General features: G+C 41.0%; 1 protein-coding gene across 3 annotated transcripts in view; it reads right to left on the minus strand.

Annotated features, from left to right (window-relative positions):
- Window positions 1-24,920, minus strand: part of gria4b (glutamate receptor, ionotropic, AMPA 4b) — a 158,803-nt gene that overhangs the window by 29,660 nt on the left and 104,223 nt on the right. For all 3 annotated transcript variants that reach the window (XR_013911778.1, XM_026182433.2, XM_026182432.2), the window contains exons 7-11: window positions 23,513-23,680; window positions 22,861-22,965; window positions 17,956-18,066; window positions 7,122-7,328; window positions 1,594-1,967 (exon numbers count right to left, since the gene is read on the minus strand). Coding sequence is in view for 2 of the 3 variants with exons in the window: in XM_026182433.2 (XP_026038218.1) it covers window positions 1,594-1,967; window positions 7,122-7,328; window positions 17,956-18,066; window positions 22,861-22,965; window positions 23,513-23,680 (965 nt within the window). In the remaining variant the exon portion in view is untranslated. The remainder of the gene's footprint in view (window positions 1-1,593; window positions 1,968-7,121; window positions 7,329-17,955; window positions 18,067-22,860; window positions 22,966-23,512; window positions 23,681-24,920) is intronic.

Below are 24,920 nucleotides of genomic sequence, written 5' to 3' on the forward strand. Positions count from 1 at the left end.
TTCATGAACTTTATGGATGTTGGTAGGTGTTAATTTGAACTCTTAGACTAGAAGTTAACAGTGGTTTACACTCACCAGCAACTTCATTGGGTATATCTGTTTAACTGCTCGTTATCATAAATATATAATTCCTGCGTTCCTTTCTTGTAAGGAACGCAGGAAAGAATCTCTGAATGCACAGCGCATTAAAACTGGAAGCAGATGGGCTACAGCAGCAGAAGGTCGCAGCTGCCATCTAAGAACAAGAAACTGAGGCTAGAATTTGCATTTAGTTTCAGATGCTACCGAACACAACATTATGTTCATTTGGTCAATTACCGTTCTAGTTAGAGTAAAATAGACAATCAAACCAGGTATATTTTATATTTTGGCATAAACAACATGAAAGCACATATCCCTCCTGCCTAGTTCGGGCTGCTGGTGGTGTAATGGTGTGGCCAATATATTCTTGGCACACTTCGGGGCCGTCAGTACCAACTGAGCATTGTTTAAACACCACAGCCTACCTGAGTATTGTTGTTGACCATGCCTACTGCTTTATGACCACAGTGTACCATTCTTCTGATGGCTGTTTCCAGCCAAATAATGTGCCAGTGTCAGTGAACTCATTGTACTCAAACGGCCTCCACAGTCAACAGATCTCAATTCACTAAGGCACCTTTGGGATTCTCATCATGTGTTGTAGAGCTCAAAAATCTGCAGTAACTTTGTGATGCTACTACGTCAACATGGACCAAAATATTTGGGGAATGTTTCCGGCACCTTGCTGAATCTGTGCTACGAAGACTTAAAGCTGAAGGCAAACTGGGATCCAGGATGTGCCTAATAAAATGGGCAGTGAGTGTGTATCAAGAAAAGGAGGCAAAAATAAATTCTTCCCAAAAGGTTGAACTATTTCCTTAAGATCATTTTTATGTTCCTTAGTAACACAAAACAACATTATTTAATCATTTGTGCTGACAAACTGTCTGGACTTGTTTTTTAAAAGTACTAAATGATGAGGTTTTCATATCCATGACATAAATATTTACATAGTATAGAAGTAAATAAAGATTTTATTTTAAAAAAAAGAAAAAATCACGCTCATGCCAACTATCATTTCCAAATCATGTTCCATCCTGTTTAATACACACGCCCACACTTTTAAAATGAGCTACATTTGAAAAAGACTGACTGCTGTTCTTCAGCGGCAGCGATGTGTTAAACGTGATTAAAAACACGAGGCCCGAACAACATATTAATGTGTTCTTTCCCCCCCCTTCGTCTGTCACAGACTACTGCTCGTCACAGCAGGGTGTCGAGACTCGTTCGGTTTTCATTTGTGTCAATCAAACATGTTTGAATTAATGATGACGGTCCTAACTGGATTGACAGGCGAGGGATTTAAGTACGCTACGCTCACACAGAGTCATCTGTACAGTACGATCATCCACGCTCACACAGACCCAATCCAATCTGACGTGAAGGCACATTGTGATTATAATTGGCCTAGAGGTCGTGTAATGTGCCTGTATCCTGAGTAAAAAAAAATAATGTACTGTAGAGTTTGGAGCAAACAAAATACTTGTAAAAATTGACGAGATGCTGTCTTACCTGGGGGAGATGTCACAGCCCTGCTGCATGAAGGCGCCCAGGGAGAACCAGAGGGAGTTGAAGATGCCAAACTCATTGGGGGGCTGGTCGCTTGGCGGACCGTCGGTGCCCTCTTCGGGCTCCTCGGTGTGCCATTCGTACGGGCTGAAGCGGCTGACCAGGAAGAGCACCACGCTCACGCCGATATAGGCAAACACGATGCACATCCAGATCTCGTAGGCCAACGGGTCCAGGAAGGAGAACACCCCTGGTTTCGATTTTTGGGGCTTTTTGATCATGATGGAAATGCCCAGCGACATGAAGGGCTTGGAGAAATCAATCACCTCCTCCCGGACCAACGTGATGGTCAAAGGGGCCACAGCGATTTCCGCTTTCTGTAGGAGGCGAGATAAAGCGGAATTTGATTAGCCTCCCTGAACCCAAATGATGACAGATAAGCAAATGCAAATGATGGATCATCTTTCTGAGCCCGGCCATGCAACAATCAAACACCACTTAGTCACAGATGCATCCCAAAGGGCAATAGCTAGCCAACCCTCAGACAACAAAAAACAGTTTCTTCTTCCTACTCAGATGGTGTCATTCTTATTCATGACATTGTTCACGTAATGAATTTCTCCCTTGGCTGAACAAATCTCTGAGCGATCAAGTTGAAGATGGCAGCCGAACACATCTCGGAGTGATCAAGTTAAGACAGAGAGAGAAGGGAAAGAAATTGAAAAGGAAATTCTGAAATCCTCTCTAATGCTCAAAGGCTTAGCTCAAACTCCAGGGGAATGAGTAGGGAGGATAAAATAATATGTCAGAGAAATATGCTTACAGCACAGCAAGGCAAAAAAAGGGGAAACGGCCACCTCGGAGGTCTGCAGCTGTGGAAAAAGTGCATACCGACTTGCTGAAAATCCACAAACCAGATTACAGTTAGTGACTTAGCAACACTTGTGACCTTGTCTGCCCAGCAGGGAAGCAAAGGGCTTAATATCAGCAAGAATTTAAAGTTTTATTATGACCATCGCGCACTTAAGGAGGTAGGAAAGGAGAAAAGAGGGAGGGCGGAAAGAAAATGAAAGAGATTTAAGTTCTTTCATCCTCAGCAAAATGCACTAAGATGACAGCCTCAGGGCATTTAGTGTGCACTAAAATACAAGGCAGGGTTAAAAGGAGGCAGGAGCTTTTGTGGTAGAACGGATCTTTTCTGTTCAGAGCAGGGGGAGAAATGAATGGCCTCTAACCAATGCCTTAGAGGGAAGAAGTGCTGACACTTGGCATGTCCTCAGAAGTCACATGATAACAGTAGAATAAGCTGCCAGCTTTGCAAACACACATGATAGCTACAAAAAACCCAGTTTGTTTAGAAATCTATTAGAAAATAGTCTCACTTCCAGCTTAATTTATGACTTCACTAAAAACTTTACTAATGAATTCTGTGAACTTGTTGGCTCAAAGGCTACTGAATACATCACCATGTTCATTTGGTGGATTATGCTTCTAGTTAAGAGTAAAACAAAAAATAAAACCAGTTATATTTTAGGGTTTTTGATTAAGTTGCAGCTCTTGTCGGCAGAGATGGGAACGAAAGAAATCATTTCACAGAGTCAACTGATCAGAAGCAGCATCTTGTTGTGTATCTGAGGTAAAATAGTATTTTACCATTTCCATATCAGTACTGGTGTGTGTTTTGAGCTACGAGCGCAGTTGGTGCCAAATGCATTGACCCATTTATTCTCATGGGAAATATCTGAAAAACCCAACTTGATCTGAAAAAAATAAAAGCCACAAATTCATTCAGCGAAATTACGCAATTAGTGTGAATGGTTGCATTAAGAATCGGTGAGTCTAAAGAATTTACTGAATGCAAAAAATATTTGCATGAATTTTATACGTCCAGTGTGTAAAGTCCTTAAGGCATAAACGAGTAACAATGAGGCATTAAGGTCTTAAGGTCAGCCGCTTCAGGGGGACAAGGAACTGCCTTCTGCTCACAGGTATAACAACCAGGAACAAAAAAGTTAAAGACAAAAGATTCATCGGAGTGAAAAGAAGGAACACAATGTTTGCTGACAAGTTGGTTATTTAGGATCCGTCCATCCAGTTTTCTCCCACTTATCCTTTTCAGGGTTGCAGGTGTGCTGGACACAATCCCGGCTGTCACAGGGTGAGGGATGGGGTAGGACAGAAACAACCAATCGCAATCCGTAGCTAGTTTAGAATCACCAGCTAGCCTAACATGCATGTCTTTGGACTGTGGGAGAAAGCCAGAGTATCTGGAGTGAGCCCACACAGGCACAGGGAGAAGCCACATCACTGTGCCACAAGGTATAAGCTTCCTGATTTAAACCTCCTGGTTCGTAGGGGGCTTTCTGTGGGGAGTTTGCACATTAAGCCTTTGCTTGGATGGGTTCTCTTTACCTACTCTGGCTTTCTCACACATGTATCTCTGTACTTGTTAGATGAATTGGTTACTCTAAACTGGCCACAAGTTTGGTTGTGAGTGTGTGTTGTTGTCTGTCTCTCTGTGTTGGCCCAAAGGACTGGCAACCTCTCCATGGTGTATCATCACCTCTCAAGCCACGTGGGAGAAGCTCCAGCCTCCTTTGCAACCCCGAACTGGATAAGCGGTTAAGTAAATGAATGGATGGATAGTTAACAATGGCTGGTGGACAAAAGAGGAAGTCTTGGCCTGGATATCTGTTATCCACTATTCCAGATGTCCTAGCTACAACAGAAGCCCTGAAATGTTGGCCACCAGACCAGCGATAGGTTTCCAGATTGCTTTGTGAATGACAAGTCCTCAGTGTGCTCGATTCTCAGCCAGCTTTGCTCCTCACTTATGACAGCTGGTTCAAAAAAAATACAAGATGCTTCAAATTCTTCAGTCAAAGCCTCAAAATGCAAACATATGGATGAATGACATCACATTGGCTGAAATTCTTTGTTGCAGTCTCACTGCAACAACTTTGACCTTAAAGTCATACTGCGATGCTAAAAATGCAGCTTTTACTTCTGGTTATGTTTCCACTGACGTAGTACACGAACACAATTTCTGTTGTGGGATTAAAAGGGTCCAAATGGCTCAAAATTGTGTGATGCCAGCTGTACTTGGCCAAAGCAGCACGTCGGCACTTAAATTTTCCTGTTAAGGGATTTACATTAAAGTAATGTCGCTCAGCATGTCTTCCCATCAAAGCAATTCTACTGGGCAGGCTGCGTTTCTGCTCTCAGTTAGTTAAAGAGATGAAAATAGCAGAGAACAGAGCTGCACTTTTTGTTCCTGCACTTTTGACCAACCTGGTTAGTCTTTACACCAAAAGTGCACTGTACTGCTTGATCAGTCCTGACACATCCCGAACTGTGCCTCTGCTTACGCTCGCCGCAGTCGACTTCACAGTGAGTCACTGCAGCACCAAAGAGGCGCAGGCGAGAAAAATGCCACTTTGTGAAAATGCCACTTAACTCATCACAAAAAAAAAAAAAGATTTGGTTTTTGACTGTACATTTTAAACAAAATGCTTTTGCTGCTCGTGAAAGTATCAAAAGGATCTTTTTTTGTTCTGGGAAAAATGAATTTTATAGCTTTTTCTCAGCAGATGAAGGGAAAATAATCATAGTGTCAGACAGAAAGTACAATATCACACATTTATTGAATAGAAAAGCATGAGTGAGACCTCAGCTGTACTTATGTCCTTTTTATCTTCACTTGTTATTGGTTTCTATATGTTTCCTCCTAGTGAAATGTGTTTTTCGCCTTAAAAACATTCAAGTAAAAAACCACAAGCAGGCCCTGAAATTGCTCTATCACTCCTCATGCACATCCTTGCATCTTTTTTGATCCCACATCAAGGTGAGCAGCAGAAAGACACCTCGTTCTCAAATCAAATGTCCTCAGAGATTCTTTAACAAGCTCCACACCTGTGTTTCTCCTCCAAAAGCTCTGCTCTAATGCTCCCCTAATTCCCCTCATCCTGCTAGCATTAACAACACCAGAGACTGTTCGCGATTTCATTTCATATGGGCTTAATTATGGCCACAACAAACAGAAACAGTGCTTCAGACGGAGCTCTCTGCAGGTCAAGAAAAACCGCTCCTGTAGGAAAAGCTTCTGCAAAGGCAAAATTCTGCATGAAAAAGACATATAGAGCGTTTTATGATTTAAGGAATCTATTTAACCCTACGATAGACAGGTCTGTTATTTATCTTAGCTGGGCAGAAAATAAGCTTTTACATATAATCTCTCTGTTCCGTGTTTGCTAATCTGCTGTTAATTTACCCTTTGTTGATGCCGTTTGATGTTAACCCTTTATCACACAAGTATCATACAGGCTGCCTGGACTTATTTTATACGTTCGTCTGTAAAATTGTCTTCTCTTGTTTCTAGAACAAACGGTAATGGAACTAGAGTAATTTAAAGAGCCCGTGTAAAATGGCCAGGCAGTTAAAAAGGGACTTAATATAAAAGCACTTTCTGGATTGTGTACTACTATTTTAAAGCTTTATGTTTGGGATTTGGTCATTTCAATATTAAAATTTTTGGAGCCAGAAGATTCAATATTTGGTGGAGAAGGTAAAATGGTCCAATATGGTGCTAATGTTAGCAAGCTGGGTTAGCAAGTTGCTTCCATAGACTGTACAGAAGCAGGTAGCTGCTAATTAGCACTAACATGTAAATATAGCAATGATAATAATGGCCTTTGACTGCTGTGGTCACAGACCTGGTTTCCATCCTCAGAGCGACCATTTCAAAGGCAACAAGATCGCAAATTCATGTGGCACAGCTGTTTTGGTTTCCGTGGTCTCCAACTACAGTTTTCCCTACTGTGACTGTAGCGTAAGGCGATACCTAGCAAACAGCTAACAGTAAGTAGAAGCTGACACACCCATTATTAATTGGGTAAGTTAAAAGAAAAAAATTTCTATTTGCTTAGTTGTAGCTCTAGAGATTTTTTTTAAAAATCAAATTAAAAAAATGCTTTTTAATGTACTAATATTAGCCATTTTAATATAGGAGTCTGCATGTATTGACGGTGTTGAATGCAGCCTCAAGGAGCTCCAGCCCTGGCAGTTACTGCATAATATGAACTTAATACATACTAGTAATACTAATATGAGCTTACAAAATTTAATTAGTTTAATTTATCAATATAATTTTTTTTTATCATTCAGCCTTTAAAATATAGACTTTTTTCATGTCATACTCATCAAAGATTTACAACAGCAGCTTTAGTTTGTTTTATGTATCTTTTCTTTCATCGACTTTTGGTTTGAGGTTTAATGATGTAGATTTTGATCAATAATTTCAGTTTTCAGCTTTCAAGATCAGAGTCTTTTTCTCTCTCTCAGAAACCAAGCTTTTGTACAAATGTATTGTTAGTACAAAAAGATCTGGAGGAGGCACCATATTCTCTGTAAATACCATCTTGACTTCTATTGACAGCATAAAATTGAAGCTTCAGTGAAATGAGTCATAAAAAAACTTAAAAAAAAAACAAAGATAATTTCCGTCAAAAAAGATTGAAAACAAAAGTTCTTACCCCGTACACCAGCTCCCCGACCATGCCGTTCCAGATCTTCGTCTCTGGGTCCCTGGCGCCGTACTTTCCGTCGGGGACGATGGAGATCTTGTACTTGATGCCGATGTGTTTGGCGATCTCTGAAGCCAGATCCACGCAGTAACCCTCGTACTGGTCGTTGCCCTCATACATCTCCCAGTTCTTCTTAAGCATCACGTAGGGTCCCTCCTACACAAGGGACCATAACCAGTGAACCAAACCATCAGACAGACAGACACGCAGACATGAGGGTTTGTGCAGTGACACACAAATAGAGAGCACTGAACTGTAGCTCATCAATACCATGATGGATTAAGGTACTTGTGGAGCAACGGCTTGATGAGGTGCCTGTTTGGTTTGCATATAGGGCATGCAGATGATAAAACGCACAATTCTTACTGATTAAATTTTGGAGGTAGTAACAAATCCTAGAAACACTGAAATGGCAGAGACAGACTGCTGAATGTTAACAATGCATTCTTATAAGTATTGACAGAAGAATCTGATTTTCAGGCCTGACGACAAATGAAACAAACAAACAAGAGGAGCCTACGACTAGATACTTCCACAAACGTGGATAATTTCCTCCACACCATGCATGAATTGAATCCTGGATCCAGAAGGATCTGAATCCGGATTACTCTCATGATCTCTCCTAATTTTCTCAATTTCAGCTTAATACACTTATTATACACAAGATGGACTGTGAAATGTTTTACTTTTTGCTTTCTCTTGCAATGGTAAAGAATCTGTTCTACTAGATCAAGTCCAAATCTTGGGCCAAGCTCCACTGCTGGTAAAGTGTTCATGCAAAGCAATCCAAAATAAGCCTGCTAACAAACAAACAAAGCAGCGAAATCTCATAACCCCGTCACTGTTTGTAATTGTTGCCTGGGGCAAGAAGAACGAGAAGACCTGAATGAGTCGTGTCTTTCAGGCAAAAAAGCGACACCTGTTGGTCAATTTTGGGTACTGCACTTAGAGCTCAGATTATGTGGAAAGAGGGAGAATACACACAGTGTAAGCTTTCATCTTGAATATTTTTGACCTCATGAAGGTTGTAAATTTCTAAAATGCTCAAACAACACAATGTATTTGAATTTTCTGGGGTGGCGCACCAAAGTCTGGAAGCAGCTTACTAAGTATTTGTTTACAGAAAAGAAACCCTTTAAATAAAAAGGACTCTTAGTACATAAACTAAATTTTCTTCAGTCTTAAACACTGAAACCATTAAATTTGTTTTAAATGTATACATGCAGTTATTTATTTAGACTAAAGCACATTTTCAGACCTAACCGAGCGATCAGCATTCTTGAGCTGTAATGAGAAACGGTAAATAGCTGCATTTATGTAGCACTTTAACCTGAATCGATCTCATGGACCCACTCACCAACACACTCAGCTGCCATGGGAGGTGCTTCTCTGACTACTGGGAGCAATTTGGGGTTCAGTGCCTTACTCAAGGACACTTCAGCATGCGGTTAGGAAGCGTCGGGGATCAAACCGCCAACCCTGTGATTAGTCAACGACCTGAGCTACTTCCCGAGGCACAGAAGGTGAAACGAGGCTAAATTAGTGCATTATCCCTGGTGCTCACAGCATTTCTGCTTCAAGTTTTAAAAACAGGAAAAGCTGCGTATTTCCTGTTTAAAGTTTAACATTCAGTTCTTCAACAATGAGCAAGGTTAGTTTAAGACTACAAGCTCATGTTATGACTATTAATCAATCAGATGATGAGATAACAACAACCATGAACCTCTGCAGTCGTAAGAAAGTTTAACTGTCTTTTTTAGTTGTTTGTGATTTGAGCAGAGCATACACAGCATATAAGATTTACGTTGTCACAGTAAAAATCACACATTAATGGGAAGTCCAGGTAAGAAGCCTCACCATCTTTGAAACTGGGAGAAACAAAGAGTATAGTCATCCTTTTTAACAGCTGGAATGACTTAAATTCACAAAAAGGACTCAATGTTTTTATTCAAGATGAGCAGGAAAATATTTACAGAGATCACGGCACAGAAACATTTTCCCATAGACTTCTATATGACTGGAAATCTTTTTGCAACCCCCTGGTGGCCATCAAAAGGAATGCAGGTTTAAGGCCCTTTTTAGACCTGAAAGCCATGTACATTTTTTTTAATCATCCATGTGATAGAATCCTGATCAGCTTTCACAACACAACATCAATGACTTTCATTACAATGTAAAAAAAGAAATATTACATCACAATTAAAGATAATAATCTATAAATGGAACAAAGATTTATATAATTTCTCTATTTTTGTGAGCAGTTTTCATACGTCAGCTACAGGAGAGAAAGATCAGGTCTGAACAACTTTCTACTTTTATAAACTACGGCATCTAAACAGAATCTCCTTAAACTAAAGGACAGCTCACTGACACGTGGGTGACGTCGAACTGGATACTTTTGACTTTTTAGTCACGTGAAATCACCAGAAAATCAGTGCGAAGGAGGTGGGAGGAGAAAGACCATAACTTGTGTTCACACAGACAGCACTGACATGCTATAGCTAAAAAGTCTGAGTCTAAAGAATTACAGAGAATTTGTAAAAACAGCTATAGTCACTGCACTCCTTGCTTTGCCTAGTGCCTTAAGCCTGCATTCTTTTCAGTGGTCAGCAGGGGGCGACTAGTCTGGCTGTAAAAAGAGTTACAGTTGCATAGAAATCTACTGGAGAAAAATTCCTCGGTTCCCTTGGCCTACGACTTCAGTAATCGCTTTCTTGGTGGGTTTATGGTCTTAGTCTCTAGTCTTAAGTCCTGGTGAATACAACGTGATGTTATTTTCATAAATTAAACATTCGGTGTCCCTCAGTTTCACAGTCAGATGCACCTTGAGATGTCTCAGTTCAAAAAGCCGTCACAGTAGCTATGATATTCATAGACTATCTGTTCTTAATATGTGGCACACACCATCATTTAGGCAGGCAAAGCATTTGTATAGATGCATGTCACAGAGACAGAAAACATGACTAAGCAAAAAAAAGGTAGAGGAGGGGTACAGACATGGAACAGAAAGGAGCAGAGAAATTAGATGCAGTCAGACTGAATAACTTAATGCCACCACTTAAATAATCGGGGTGGCTACATCAGTCTACACTGTGACCAGAGGAAGGTTGTATATCATTAGATTTCTTGTTCCTCGGAAAGTGATCTAAATGTCAGCCGTGCATGCTTTCTGAACTCATATTTCCAAACAAATTACTTTTGTCATGGATGGCAGCATATTGCATATTGAGAATGGGAGCAATTTATTCTTGAGATGTGTTTGCTTGACATTGCCGCCGGCCAAAGCAAGGTAAACCAAAGACTCGATGGCAGGGAGAGAATGCAAATGCCCGGCTGAGCCTACGGCACAACAAAGATGTTACTGTACAACATAATGATGGCACGATGTACTAAAATACAGTGAAGGACGCTTGTAGTGGGTTACAAGGTTCCATAACTCATTAATAATATTAACATGAATCATTTGCCAAGCCTTTTAACTAATTATTAACATTTTCCCACAACTATAAAGCATCAATCATACTCTGTATCTGCATATCAAATTCCCTTGTCCGTCTTTATGTTTGTGCATTATTTATGTAACATGTCAAAGAAAAAGATTACACATAACACTAGCCTCACATTATGCTGACTGCCTCAGAAAATAATCAGCATCCTACCCTGGGTTTGCTGTGTGTGACAGACCTCATAATAACTGCATTAAATGCAAAATTGATAAGCACAAAATGAAGCAAAACTGTAGTTTTACAGCCTGGAGATCAATTTGTGTATGAAGGACTTAAATAAATACCTTCTGCTACTACCTGAAAGCTACACTAGCTAATGCCAGCTGAAAAAAATGGAGCTCAATAATCACTAATATCGACAAATAACCAGCTCCCCGAAGTTCAAACACAAGCCCTAACAGTCTTCATTTAAAGGTAAAAAAACAAACTGTAGCTTTGGAAAGTATTTTGATATTGACATCATTAGCAAAGAAGCAAGCTAAAGTTAGTCAAACTGTCACTTTCATTGTGGTTCAGATCAGTGAAAGCGCCACTTCCTGCCAGTGTAAATGAGTTTAACTGCTCATTTAATCCCTCAGGTGTCCTAATGTAGGAAAAGAAAGGTAGCTCACTGAGCTAAAAACGTTGCTGTGGATTCTTATTACTTAATTACTTAATGTATGAATGTCCATGGGAGAGGTCTTTGTCAGGAGGAAAAGCTGCAAAGCTAATAAAAACATAGTTAAAAGTCACATTTATGTCCTCTTCATCACAAAGTAATCTAGATATCCTGATATCCTTCAGTATCCAGGGACTCGGTTCGTGCATGTATAGAGAGAATTATTAGACAGGAATTAGGCAGGAATTCAGGTAAAAAGAGAGAACACACTTTGAATGCTCTTGAAAACACCTTTTCCCCACATTCATCTCTGTGCAGCAGTACAGTGGGTGCCAGTACAGCTAGTAAGAAATAGCTCTTGTTGCAGTTTTAATTAGATTTTTTTTATTATGGTAAATTCCTGTTTTTTATTTTATTTTGCAACTTCCAGCTTGTCAGGACATGGAGTCCAAAGGACATCTGAATAATGTCAGATTTATGCATTATATACAGGTTTTACTAGCTCAGGGTACAACTAATCGACAGAGTAACAGTTCATTCAAACAGGCTTTCATGCTTTTTCCTTTACCACGCGACAGGAGACTGAATATTTGCTGTGATAACACTATAGTACTGTACCACAGACAGTTTGTGAAATCCCGAGGATGAGTGCTTTCGCCACCACCATCCTAGTGTTTTGAAAGTTGTCAGCTAACTCCTCTATCTATTTAGACCTGCAGGTCTGTCTTTTGTACTGTCTGAGAGGTAGAACAGTATTTAGCAAATGACACAAAATCCCCAAGAACTACACAAAGATTAACACTGATAATCATTTTATTACCAGTTTTAACAACATTGTCAAAAAAGTTTAACTGAGCTTAGCGTTTGGTCTGGCCGGTCAGCTAGCAATCAAATTACCTCAACAGCCAACCCCAGCAGCTGATAGCTCACATAAAGTTTAGTCTTTAAGCTTATTCGGCCTGCATGGTGCTTCTGCAAGCCACTTTGCAACCCACCTCCATCCCAGGGTTTCTGGTGTTGTTGGAAAACATCCCTGTTGTGGTCCGGATGGACATCTCTACTTTAAATGTCCTCTTTGAGGACCTTGGTAGTCTTGATGACCTACAGGAATCAGGAATTCTTGTGCTGGCTCTTAAATGGAACTCATGTCACACTTTTAATGAATCGCAAGCGTTTTATTGATGATGACTTAATCTGCGAGTTGATCTCTGCCAGTGTTTTTGGATTTATATCAGAGGGAAATCGGCTCTAATCCATATGATTTATGATAGCGGGGTGTATGACAGTGCTGGCAGCCAGAGGAGCAGAGGGAGTCAGTGTTTCTGGCACAAGAACAGAGCAGTACTTCAGAGGTCTTCACAGTAAAGGCCAGCATGGCTGACAGGCTGGTCAATAATCACAACCGCACGGCTTCACTCACTGCCTAATGAGACTAATTACACATGCCATTAGAACACACACACACTCTCACACACACACATACCACAGGGCCAACTGCATGTCACAAATCCATACGTACACCCACACACACACACACACAGTCTACATTAGTAAAATCTGGCCATTTGGCTTTGTGTGTGAGTGTTTTGTACGTTACGCAGGACAAACAATCTGCTGCACATTCTGTTTGATTATGAGCAATAACAGAATGATGGCCCATTGTCCAAAAACCTGACCGCAAAAACCAAACTGTGTGACGCTCTCACACACATTATTACTTCTCCATGAGTGACTCATTTCGGGGTTTAGTCATCAGCAGCCATTAGACGCTCTAATCACACTTTATTTGACTGAGTGTACGACACTGAAAAGAGGAGCACATTTGAAGCGCACACAGAGAATATACTGTGAATCTCCATTTTGCTTTTGTTCACAGCAGAGGCGTTTGGGTGCTACAGTCAAGGGTTTTGGATCTGAAAGCTTCAGCCACTCTAAGCCAAAGTTTGCGATTCCCAACAGTAAAGCAAAAATATAATTAGAAATGTAAAACGTGGTTGAAAAGACAACATTCGTCTATAAATCACAAATTTACTATTTATAAGGTTTAAGAAACGTGCCCTTCATTCCCACAATCACACAGAGTGACTCACTCAAGAACATTTTTGCATTCTTATCCTCAACCTCTCATTTATTTTCATCTAGTTTACTTTAGTCAGATCTAGAAAAAAACTTTTTAACTGATAAAATTGTTTGCAAATTGTTTGCTTCAGCTTGATGAATGTTGTAATTTGAATACAGGCAGAATTCATTTCCCCTAATTGTCGTATAAGGCTACGTGCTCTGATCCATTTCTGGGTAATTTTCATCAGCATAAATGTTGACAATGAAGAACCTGCAGCTTAAAGTATGCCTGTCAGAAATTTTCTCCACTGTCAACATCTTTGTCTAATGTACCCACTCTCCCTCCTGTGCACATGTCCAAATCAGCCTTGCTTCTCTAACTTTGTCTCCAAACTGGTCAGCCTGAGCTGCTCATTTCTAATCTTGTGCATTTTGGTCACTGCCAATGAAAATGTGAGCATCTTCAGCTCGACCTCCAGTCTTTTTGTCAGTGCCACCATCTCCAAACCATACTCACTACCATCCGTTTCACTTTTGCTGCTATCCTTCCATCACAAATCACCCCTGACACTCATCTCCACCGGCTCCATCCTGCCTGCCTTCTTCTTTACCTCTCTTGTCCACTATCTGTTGATTTGAATTGTTGAGCCCAGATATCTGCTTTCTAAATACTCTGGCTGCCCCCCACAATTGTCCACAGGTGACTGGCCGAAGGTTCCCTCAATGCCTGGAAAAAAATCAGCATAAAGAGCTTGAAGATGTTCAAATGACAACAGAATTGAATTAAATTTCAGACCAAAATACTCAGAGAAACTCTGATGTTAGAGGCCTATGAAATTAATTTAATTGAACATTTATTAGCATTATTTCCAGTCTTATTTGGTCCACTAGAAATTCTTTTAATGCTCAGAAGTACTCAATTCTTTTAAAAAGAACAGACCAAAGTACATGACAGCAATTAATGCATCAGTTAACAGAACAATAAATAATCAGAATAAGGGAGGATTTAAAGGCAGAAATAATTTAAAGACGAAGGCGATTCCAGAGTTTTAGAGCTGCAACTGTAAGAGCCATTCAGGAATTTGGTATTACTAAATGTTACTGATTAATTCACCTAAGATTATGACATGTGACGATAAAAAAGATTTGACTCATAACCTGAAACAAACCAAATGAAGCTATACACTGAATGATGATGATGTTTCTGCAGCAGCATTTTGAACCTACTGCAGTCTTTTACTCAGTCCAGCATATACAAAGTTGGAGTAATCCAGTCTGGAAATTAATCTGCTAAATTTGGGGTTGACACCCCGAAATTTGAATGAGACCGGGTTGTAGGTGCGTTATCAACAGGGATTTTAAGCACCACAGTGAAGCCTAACAGCAAAACCATTTCCGAAACATTTCACCGCTGTTGCAGGACTTCTATGTAGTTCCTGCCCTTTGGCAGGTTGATACTGTGCCAAGATGTGTAATGAGGGAGTTTTAAGCCAAGGCACACAACATCAAATCTCACAGCCTTTTTACTGCCCATATAATCACAATCAAACGTCGTCCTTGTCCACGGGAGCTTTTCTGAATATGCATCAAACTCTGGGCAGCTGAAGCCAAAGACTTCACAGGGTTTTTAGCTATCTCTTAAAGCTTTAGGCTCACGACAAAGAGAACTAAACACCACTTTGAAAACAGTATGACCTTGTGTTGTGACAAGACATAAAAACTCTCCACAGCTTCTATACTTTAAAGGGCACGGTCTGGATTATAACAGATTAGACTGTAGCCATGCTAATCTGGGAGCTCAGCTTTGATGTACTAAAAAAATCTGAAAGTTGTTTTCTCTTTTTAAGATGCTACAGCACCACAAGTGGACTGCAGCGAGTATCTGGCATTAAATATGTGGATTACTGGCAAGTGAAGGTGAAGTATTTTTTGCACTTGTTGACTGTCATGTCATTTTTATTTATGAGAAAGCCTTTCTTATAAAATCATATAACTTTGTGGAGAAGAAACAACAGAAATATGGCCTCAGGATAGGTTCAGGTCTGAAGAATGGGGGCACCTGGTGGACCCGCTTGAATTATGTGAAAGCAAGGGCAGAGTTAAGCCCTCAGCTTTGGGCCAAAAGCAGCCGTCAAATCTGACAAACAAGAAGGAACACAACACACAGCTAAACTGTGCACAGAAAAAAATTAAGAAGACAAAACAAGCGGCAAAAAAAAAGGTAAAAACCAATCAATATCATGGATTCTCCAACTGTGGTTTGGTTTAGTGTGTGCTTGTCATTTTTTGTGTTGTTTAAATACAGACAACTCTTAAAGGTTTAAGATAAGAGAAGAGCCATTAAACGGTTTCTGGGATTTTATTTTATTTAAATGTGGTGGCATGGCTGTTTCCAGACCAAACCAACAATGACTTTGTGAGAAAGATGGCTGCCCTGTAACATGTGGCCACCACATGAAAGAACATGATTCAACCATTTAAGGAACAGAATCCAGTCTGGGTAGGATCTTAAAGATTTTTTATTCTGCTGATGGGTCAAACAATGTCTCACACATTCTTGATTTTAAGATAAAAAGTTAAATTTCATTGTTTCACATCTAGAATTAGCACAAGAGCTTTGAATGCAAGTTAATTTATTGAAAATTGAATAGTTTTATTTACAATGATGCATTAAGGAAGACTACACCAAACCCTCTTGTCCCTCCCTAAATTTTTCATATTTTTTTCCATGAGGGGACTGGTGCCACCCCATGCCCCCCCTTTTGCCATGCCCCAGTCTCCAGGTTTCTGGGGTAGAGGAGCTATCCGCCTTTAAATATAAGTGAGATCATAAAACTTATTTCAGGCTTAGGCCAGGGAGCAGCTAGTGTAGGCCTGATAATCAGCAAGCATATTCCACGACATGTTAAACTGCTACTTTGCAAAGGGTTCTTAAAACGCATTAAGACACAGATGGATGTAATATAAAACTTGGACGCTTCATTAAGTTTATGCTAAGCCAACATTACTCTCACAAACACGCAGAACAAACATTAAAAGCGGGAATGAAAGGCAGCCGTCACAATGTAACTATATTATCATGCTGCACAAAAGCATGATGGATATGAACTGGGATGATTATGAGAGCATTAGTCTTTCTAAGCTGTTTTAAGGCTTACAGGAAGCCCTCGGAGTGTGTAATGTACTGTACGGTAGAGCAGGTAGTAGGAGAAGGTGACAGGTTTAGACAACATGTATATTTATACACTGCCACTTCCTTACTTTACGCTTCAGGCTCTGGAGATCTTTGCAAAACACTACAATCGCAAACTGGGGTGATTCTCGAGCTGTGATTGGCCACACAGACACACCAAGCATGACAATGCATGACACTACCACACACACACATTAGCAGGTGTAGTTGGAGCTTGTTTATGCTAGAAATCAGATGCTGTGATGGTAGGAGTGGGGGGATCCATTTAGGCCTCAATAGGTGTCCATCCATGAGGGCGTCCGTAAAAAACAGAAAAGAAAAGAGGACTGTCTTTTCCCCCTCCATTTGCATTTTATTATCCTCTCGAGGGACTCCATTATGGCTCTGAGCGGCTCCATTTCTTGTTCAGATTTCTGAAACAGGGTATCCATTAACACAGCTGCTGTGTCTCTCCTCTCGCCCAGTGTCTTTAGGGCTTCATTTTGGCTCAGGCTGCTGTGTCCATCACTCTGCCATTAAGGGCTTTCATATCCTGCTTGCGTCCAACTGGGGATCAGTTTCTTAAAATGGGGTTCCTCATCAGGGGCTGAAAAGAGGGAGGATTTTGCTGAGCTGTGACTCTCCATTCCCACTTCCTTACCTTCCTTCCTTCCTCCCCTCAGATGCTACATTTACATCTGGCTGCTTTACTCTATTCAGCCACCGCAGAGTCGCTGCTACAGCTTGAGATTCGCATGCCATGCAAAGGCAATTCAGTGTGTGTGAAATGCTTTTGTAGATGTATGGCACTGCTTTATAAAATGCAATAAAAATAAAAAACCCTCAATAACGGCAGCTGTTTATGATGTTTATTGGTGCAATAAAGGAAAATCTAAGTGACGGCAGTTAGTCCTACAGCTGTGTTATGTTTTATTGAAATTTCTGTTGAAGTAATAAAAATAAATCCCCTTTCCTTAAGAGTTTTTTTAAAAATAGAAAATTATGTAACTAAGCAGACTTATCTCTGAAATCTGGTCACTCGTAGCGCAGAATTTAAAGGTTTTTAGGGTTATAAAAGTGCCAAATTGTGAGCACTGAACTTGAATATGTGCCCTTGCCAATTTCATCTGGCTGCTGCTTAAAATTTTACCACTAAAGATGCCCTTTAATATATTAAAACATGTAACAAAAAAAGTACATCAGAAAAACAAACCAGAAACACTTTGCAAGCAAAAAGTGCAGCCGACCGTCATGTTTTTCGTATCAGTGTCGGAGATTTGTGATGTATGATGTGTATCCACTAAATCTGACACTCCTGGCTCTGCATATGAATCAGTGTAATCTGCAGAGGCACTTGTTAATAACACTTCCTGGCATTACAAATTACTTTGAATATTACTGCATGCATGAGTGTGCGCGTTGGTTGAGGACATGCTGGTCTCTTACCATGATTGTAGTGACTACAACGGTTCGATTTTCCATGCCAGAAGTGTCATTTGGAAGCAGCGGAGAGTCCTGGATCAGCACCAGTTTGTCTGCGTCGTTCCAGTAGCCAATCTGTAGTGAAAACAAAAACATGAGATCAAGCTCCGAAGCGTGCGTAGATTCATAATAATATGCTATATAATCCACATGGTCGGGTGGGTGTATGTATTATGTATTATGATGATGCAATCCCTAATACCGTGGGAGCTATTTTACTTGATGCAAGTGGATGTAACTGGAGAGGAAAGCTTTGTTTTTACTGCAGCGTGAAGCTTAATTTATGCAGCTCAGTGTTGGCGTTACAAGTAATTTGTTCAAATAGTGGACACTTTTCTATCATACTGTAGGCACCCTGATAGTGATCATATTATATTATTTCCCATTTATTAATTATCACTTTTATACTGTTAAATTGTTGGATACTGTTGGATGTTTCAAACAATGGGATCAGGATTTAAGTAAAAATAATCCAGATGAGCCAAAAACTCTAACAGCTCGCTTTGCATGTTTCCTGGCATGTGTATGGTTTCCCTTATATGGTTTCAGACATGAGCCAAAGCTGAGATCAGGAGGTGTGGTTTACAAGCACTACTTGGGGAAGCCCAGCAAAGGGCAACCAATCAGAATAAAGTGTGCTTTTAGGGAGGTGTGGCTTAAAGAACGGCATGTATCATTGGGCTAATATAACAGTCAAACGTAGTACACACATATTGTGATATAAAACAAGAAGCAACATACACTGTGTGACATTTAAAGGAAAAATCATTTTTATTTTTTGGAGTAATTCATAATGTGCATGGGCTCTATAGAGAGAAAAATGTAGAGTAATATTAACTTAATGAATGATTTTTATAAATGTTGACTTTTATAAATGTTTTAACACTTCAGTTTTTTATAAAATAGAGGATGAAAAGGCACCATTAAATACAAAAATACAAGGATAAAGTTAAAAGTGACAAAATCGCAACTCCGTGATTCCTTTACTTTCTGTTGATGCTTTGAAATGTATCTCTTGCTGTTGTGCAGACTGTGACGGCTCATGTTTCACATACGGTGTAAGTGACCTACATATGTCTCTGTGCACACGAGGCAAGAGGCTCAAGATGATGAAAGCTGATGAATCCAGAGCTTGGAAAACACTTTTAAGAATACCTTGGGTTGAGATTCCCAGGACCGGGTACCTTTATACTAAAGTTGGCAAGAGTAAGGCTGCAACTATTTGAGCTATTAATACAAGAGTACAACAGTATTTTTAAGTATTTTTCCCCAGGCACAGCTGTGAAACTTGGTACAATGTCTATTACTAATTGCTAATGACATCTTCTCCTGACAGGAGGTGCTGTTTAAAAAAAGCACATTAAACTTTTTTTCAATTAACTTCCAGGTTTTAGTTATTTAGTCCAACTATACGTCACAAATACATAAAGTATCATCATATCACGCTGAGGAAAGCCAGTTAAAGACAGTAAGCAGTACCATTTGGCCTTAGATTAATATACTTCACACAAGATGCCAGTTTCAAGATCAATGTGGTGTAATATCATGCTCAGCTGACTTTACTGTCTTCATCCTTCATCCAGAAGTCCTTCAGGGGCAAACTGACTGAGCAAAATTGACAGATAGGTTTGCTGTGGCTGTAATATCATAAAATTCTTTCAGTGGAGCATTTTCAGCAGGGCGAAGGCATTTAATTTGCTGCAATCCTGATCTTTGTGCACATATTTATTTCAATTTATGGTAAAAAAAAAAAAAGGCCTTTATTACTTAAAGGAAACCACAAACAGCAGGCACCAGGTAATAATTCAACATGTAGATAGCCGTCGATTGCTCTGAAGTAATCATTCTCGACTTTTAAAAAAATTACAATAACTGCTAATTCAGCACAGAAATAGACACATGGTTCGCTCTTTTGTTCTCTAGATGAGAGTGGCATTTCTGTACTTTGAGACACGTCTCACATAGCTATGTTTAGTCATGATTTTTATTTTAATCTGATCTAAGCTACTGATGGTGGTATGGACTCACAATTCATAATCATATTTGCAGGTGGGAGTAAAAATGACCTGCTGCTGATGAAAAAGGACCCTCCCCTGTCAGAGGCATGGTTGGTTCCCTGTAGACATGAATTCTTCTGGTGCTTTTATGTTTTTATTGGGGCAGGGACAAATTTTGGACAAATTTTGTCCACGCCCTGAAGTCGACCCTTATGAGCAGCTACAAGTGAGTCATAGTGTAGGTGCTGGGAATAAGCTGTGATTGGCTGATCCCTCCAGTGTGCTGAGGCATCAGGATGATTGAGGGCCACGGAAAATGTAGGAGAGAGGCTGTGACCCACACATGCACACACACACACATATATAGACCGTGTCCTGACGGGACCCTCGCCACGGCGAAGGAAGACAGGCCAAAGCAGCTTTTGATTGATGGGGACTCCTCTCTGCCTCTCCTCCCCCTCCCCTCCACCTTGATTGCTTTCTATTTCATTTCATCCTTTTGGCATCACTCTCACAAGTGCCCTCTCTCTCTCTTTCCCCCCATTTCCCTTGAATTTCATCTACAGACATCCATCCATCCTCTCAAACCAGCAAGCAAAAGATGCTGCAGCTTCCCCGCCACCACAATTTACTTATGATAATAGAGAGCAGCACACTACATGTCGTATCATCCCACTCGCCCAGATACTTCACATGAAGGCAGTCTGCACGAATCTACAATGATTTATGGATGAATGAAGAAGGTTTCCGATTTAGTTATATTCAAGCATGCACGCCCACCAGAGCACGGGTCTTTGAAAATTATACGACATCGTGTTTAGGAATAAAGTTGCTCGCTGGAAACCTGCAAAATCTGTAACCTGTTGAGCTACATACAAGACCTGTTATGACATGCTGTCAGGCACATCATTCAGAGAGCCAGATAAATAACACGCATGGCAGAGTAAACTGTCTAACCTTAAAACAAATTCTTAACGTCACAGTGCAGTTTTAATCTAAAAGAATCCCCTGCCTTTATAAAATCCTGACCACATTGTGGTTAAGCAGCTGATTACACACGCTGGGCTGTCAGGCAGGGTTCCCTCATGGGATCATAAACATTTTCCAACCACTAATTTGGTGAATCCTGCAGCGTTGGATGAAAAGACTGATTTTTACGTCTCCTCAGAAGGTAGCAACAGATCACGTGTCACTGGGATAACACTGTCAGATTACTAAAAAGGAAATGTATATCGTATAGATACATATGTGACAACTTTAAAAATACTAATCAATAAATCAAACGGGACTATTTTTTTTTCATGATAACCAGTGATATGAACTACAGTACTGTCTTTATTTTGCTACTAATTGTAAATGCTAAATATGCATACCTGTATTTAATTTGCATTAAATTCAAATATATAATTTCAAATTTCAAATAAAGTTGCTTTCACACAGGACGTGGCTGCAAATTATTTATTTCTGTTTTTGGCTTTCTGCTGTTATTTATTACAGCAAAGTGGGAGTCTGGAGGGGACTTTAGCCTTTGCTATTTGGGTCGCCAGCTTAAAAAGGTGAGCCATAGCTGCTCCCCCATCCTGTGCTGTGTCCACACAATAGCCAAAGCACAGGATGCTGCTCGGGAGATCTTTCAGACACTGCAGGAGTGACATTTGTTGAACTTTGACAGCTCTGTGCTGTGAAGACTGCCAGCGTGACCAATAGAAAAGAGGCATGTAGCTGACAGCACTCAAGGAAGGAAAATGGAGCAAAAGTTAATGTTGTGTGCCTTCCTTCCCTGAATTATTCAAAACAAGTTTGTGTGAGCGAGGCTTTCGGTTTACCGGGTGATCTATGCTCCCATAGATTCATGGCCACAAGCTGTGGGTAGCAAAATGAGATCATGGAAAAAAGGGGTGGAAATGAGCTTCCTTCCAAAGGGTGGCTGGGCTCATCTGTACTAGGGAATTATACTTCAGTGGGAAACCTCAATGAAACCCTACAGCGTAACCTCCCTAGAAACGCAACAAGACATTGTAATTTCTGTGCAATTTCTCGCTACTTTGTTGCTTTGATGTTTTAATTATAACCATCATCTCAATAAAAGAAAAGACAATCATAGCATCAATATAAGGACTCAGATGACAGCAAATACCTGGATGGCGACTGATGAAACTATTGGAAATGACATTAGGGAATGTCAAAAGAAGTGGAAAAATGTGAAGGACTAAAGTGTTTGACCCTGAAAAAAAACCCCATCACAAGAAAGAGCCAAAAAAGTTTCTGTTGGACGGCGCTGGCTATAAAACGCATGGACACAACCACAGGGTAACTAACATGTAATGCACCAGAAGAAGCATAAATGCTGGCCTCAGTGTCGGCAACTTATGTAGGTTACATCATATCTTCTACAAAGGTCCCCACAGAAGTCTAAATCAGGCCTTAGAGACAGTATGAGAAGCTTGGTCATCTGGGAGGTGCTCAGAGTGGAGCTGTTACTCCTCCACATGGAAAGGCGCCAGCTGAGGTGGTTCGAGGGTGCTTCTTAGGAGCCTCATAGATGAGGATTTTCAGGCATTTCCAACCCAGAGACAGAGCTAGAACACAGTGGAGAGATTGTGTCTCTCAGCTGGATTGGGAACGTCCCATCAGAAGAGCTGGAGCTGCTTAGATTGCAGCAACTAGGTCTAGGACCTGTATTAGCAGCACAAAATGGATTGAAGTTTGAGTTTATATTGGGACCACATGGGGTGTATGATGATTTCATAGTCGTGTAGCTTGTTGTAGGTCTGCAAACAAACTGGATTTCATAAGTCAAATGTGTGATCATCACCGTTAGCCAAATATTTATCCACAGCACAAATGAAAGCAGTGTGGTGTGATGCTTTACCCGTCTGGGTCCATTATTCTTCAGTTCAAACACGTCCATAGTGTAGTTGACCCTGCGGCCATAGTGGTCAAACTGGACATTACCTGTTAGTCCCTGCAGCCGGACCTGCACACAGAGGGGGACGAAGACATGTACACACCAGGACATGATATAGTTCCACATAAGCAAATATTGTTTTAGTACACAAAACTGTTGGAAGAAAAGTGCAGCAGGCTGTATCAAGGGATGACACTGCATGCTGCATGATTTGAAGAGTCTGGGAGATTTTATTTAATAAGCAGATGTTCACTACTCCTTTGAGCTTATTGTTGATTTAAACAAGCCAGCCAGCTCTGTCTTCTGAGCATCAGCTGAAACACACTTTCAACTGGTTTGAGGGCGTTTAAAGAATAGTTCAATATTTTGGGAAATACGCTTTTCAGAGAGTGAAGCTTTTCTTAATATACTTCTTTGTGCTCTAAGGGGCTCCGCTGTATCTAAAAGTGCAACTGCATGTTGAGGCAACGATCGTGAAGATCAGAGAGCGTCTCCTTTTCAATAACAGACATTCGAGCAGAGGCTCACAGCCACCCGGGCTCTCCATTAAAGGTTTGAACAAAGAGGAAGTAGTGAAAAACCTTTGCCGATTACCTCCACTTATGCTGCGTCTCACCTGTTTTAGAGTGCGCTCCATATCGATGCCCTGGTTCCACGGGGCGGCAGGGTTAGCGAGGCAGTCGCCGGCGTTCCCCCGTCTTGAAATGTCCACCTTTTGCCTGCGCAGGTTCCTGAAGGCCTCGGCCATCACCATCACACCATCGTATGTCAGCGCCGAGGTGTACTGCGAGACGAGAAGGGGCGATCAGAGATGTTATCCTGCGTTCAGGGGTAGGATGACTCCAGGCCTCAAGGGCCGGTGTCCTGCAGATTTTAGATGTGTCCTCAACACATCTGGTAATGAACAAATCATTTGAGTCAGGTGTGTTGACCCAGGGTGATGCCTCAAACTTGCAGGGCACGGGCCCTTGAGGCCTGGAGTTCCCCACCCCTGCTGTATGTGGTCAATGATGGAAAATGTGTCTATAAAAGAACAACTTAACATCGAATAAAAGCTCTTCAGGATGAAGCAGACTGTATTGAAAGGAAATAAAACCCAGCAGGGACAGATGCCGTGGTTTGTAAATTACAGTCTTTGTAGCCCGAGGCGACCCCGCTGCTCTGCCCGTTTTGGGTAGTGCTGGGGGACGCACACCAGGAAAAGGTATGAGGCCAATTAAATACTGATTTAGCTAGACAGGCAAAATGTTCTGCAATATTTGCTGGTCAGATGTTTTTAAAAACAATCTGCGTAAGGTCGCCTCCGAGAGCGTGCTGACTTTCTGCAGGGCCAAGCAGCACGCGGTAACAGCCTGGCTGTTAGAGCGAGGCAGCAGTTTTACTCTGCTCATTATTTTCTAGATATAGAAAAGGAGGAGAGCACATTCCCCACAGTATAAACCTCCCAATTTCCCCTAATCTGTCTTTGACCTGAAGACTCTGCCTCTGCCTTTGCTTCTGATTATTTGGGTCTACAAAAAAAAAAAAAAAAAAGAAAAGCACTCGCCTCTCTCTCTCATGAGCAATACATTTCCCTAAAACTCACCTCTGGCAGGGCAGAAAAGTAATTGAGTGAATGAGGAATAGGCAGGAAGACGCAGAGTGGGTGGGTGGGTGAGTGAGGGGGGATAGAAAGGGGAAAAGGAGAGCGTTTTGTCCAGCCGGGAAGCAGTCTGGCATTAATTATCCCGAGTAGCAGGAGTTCATTAACTTTGCCTCCGGCCGGGGGTGAATCCTATTCATTAGCCCACTGCTCACGGTGACATTATGGCTCTCTGCAGAGAGTCTGCTGCACTCCATCCCCCTGTTACTCTTTGACAAGCTGCCCCAAGTAACACACACAAACAATCACGGAGTGGGATAAACTCACTAACAGTCACCGCAGCTATCGGCTTCTTCTCATCTTCATCCTCACTGCGAATGCTGCCAGGAACTTCGTTATTTATTTTTTTTGCAGCTGTGTGCTCACAACCAGACAGACACCA

This window comes from Astatotilapia calliptera, chromosome 10, assembly GCF_964374335.1.
Source record: "Astatotilapia calliptera chromosome 10, fAstCal68.1, whole genome shotgun sequence".
NCBI classification, from domain to species: domain Eukaryota; kingdom Metazoa; phylum Chordata; class Actinopteri; order Cichliformes; family Cichlidae; genus Astatotilapia; species Astatotilapia calliptera.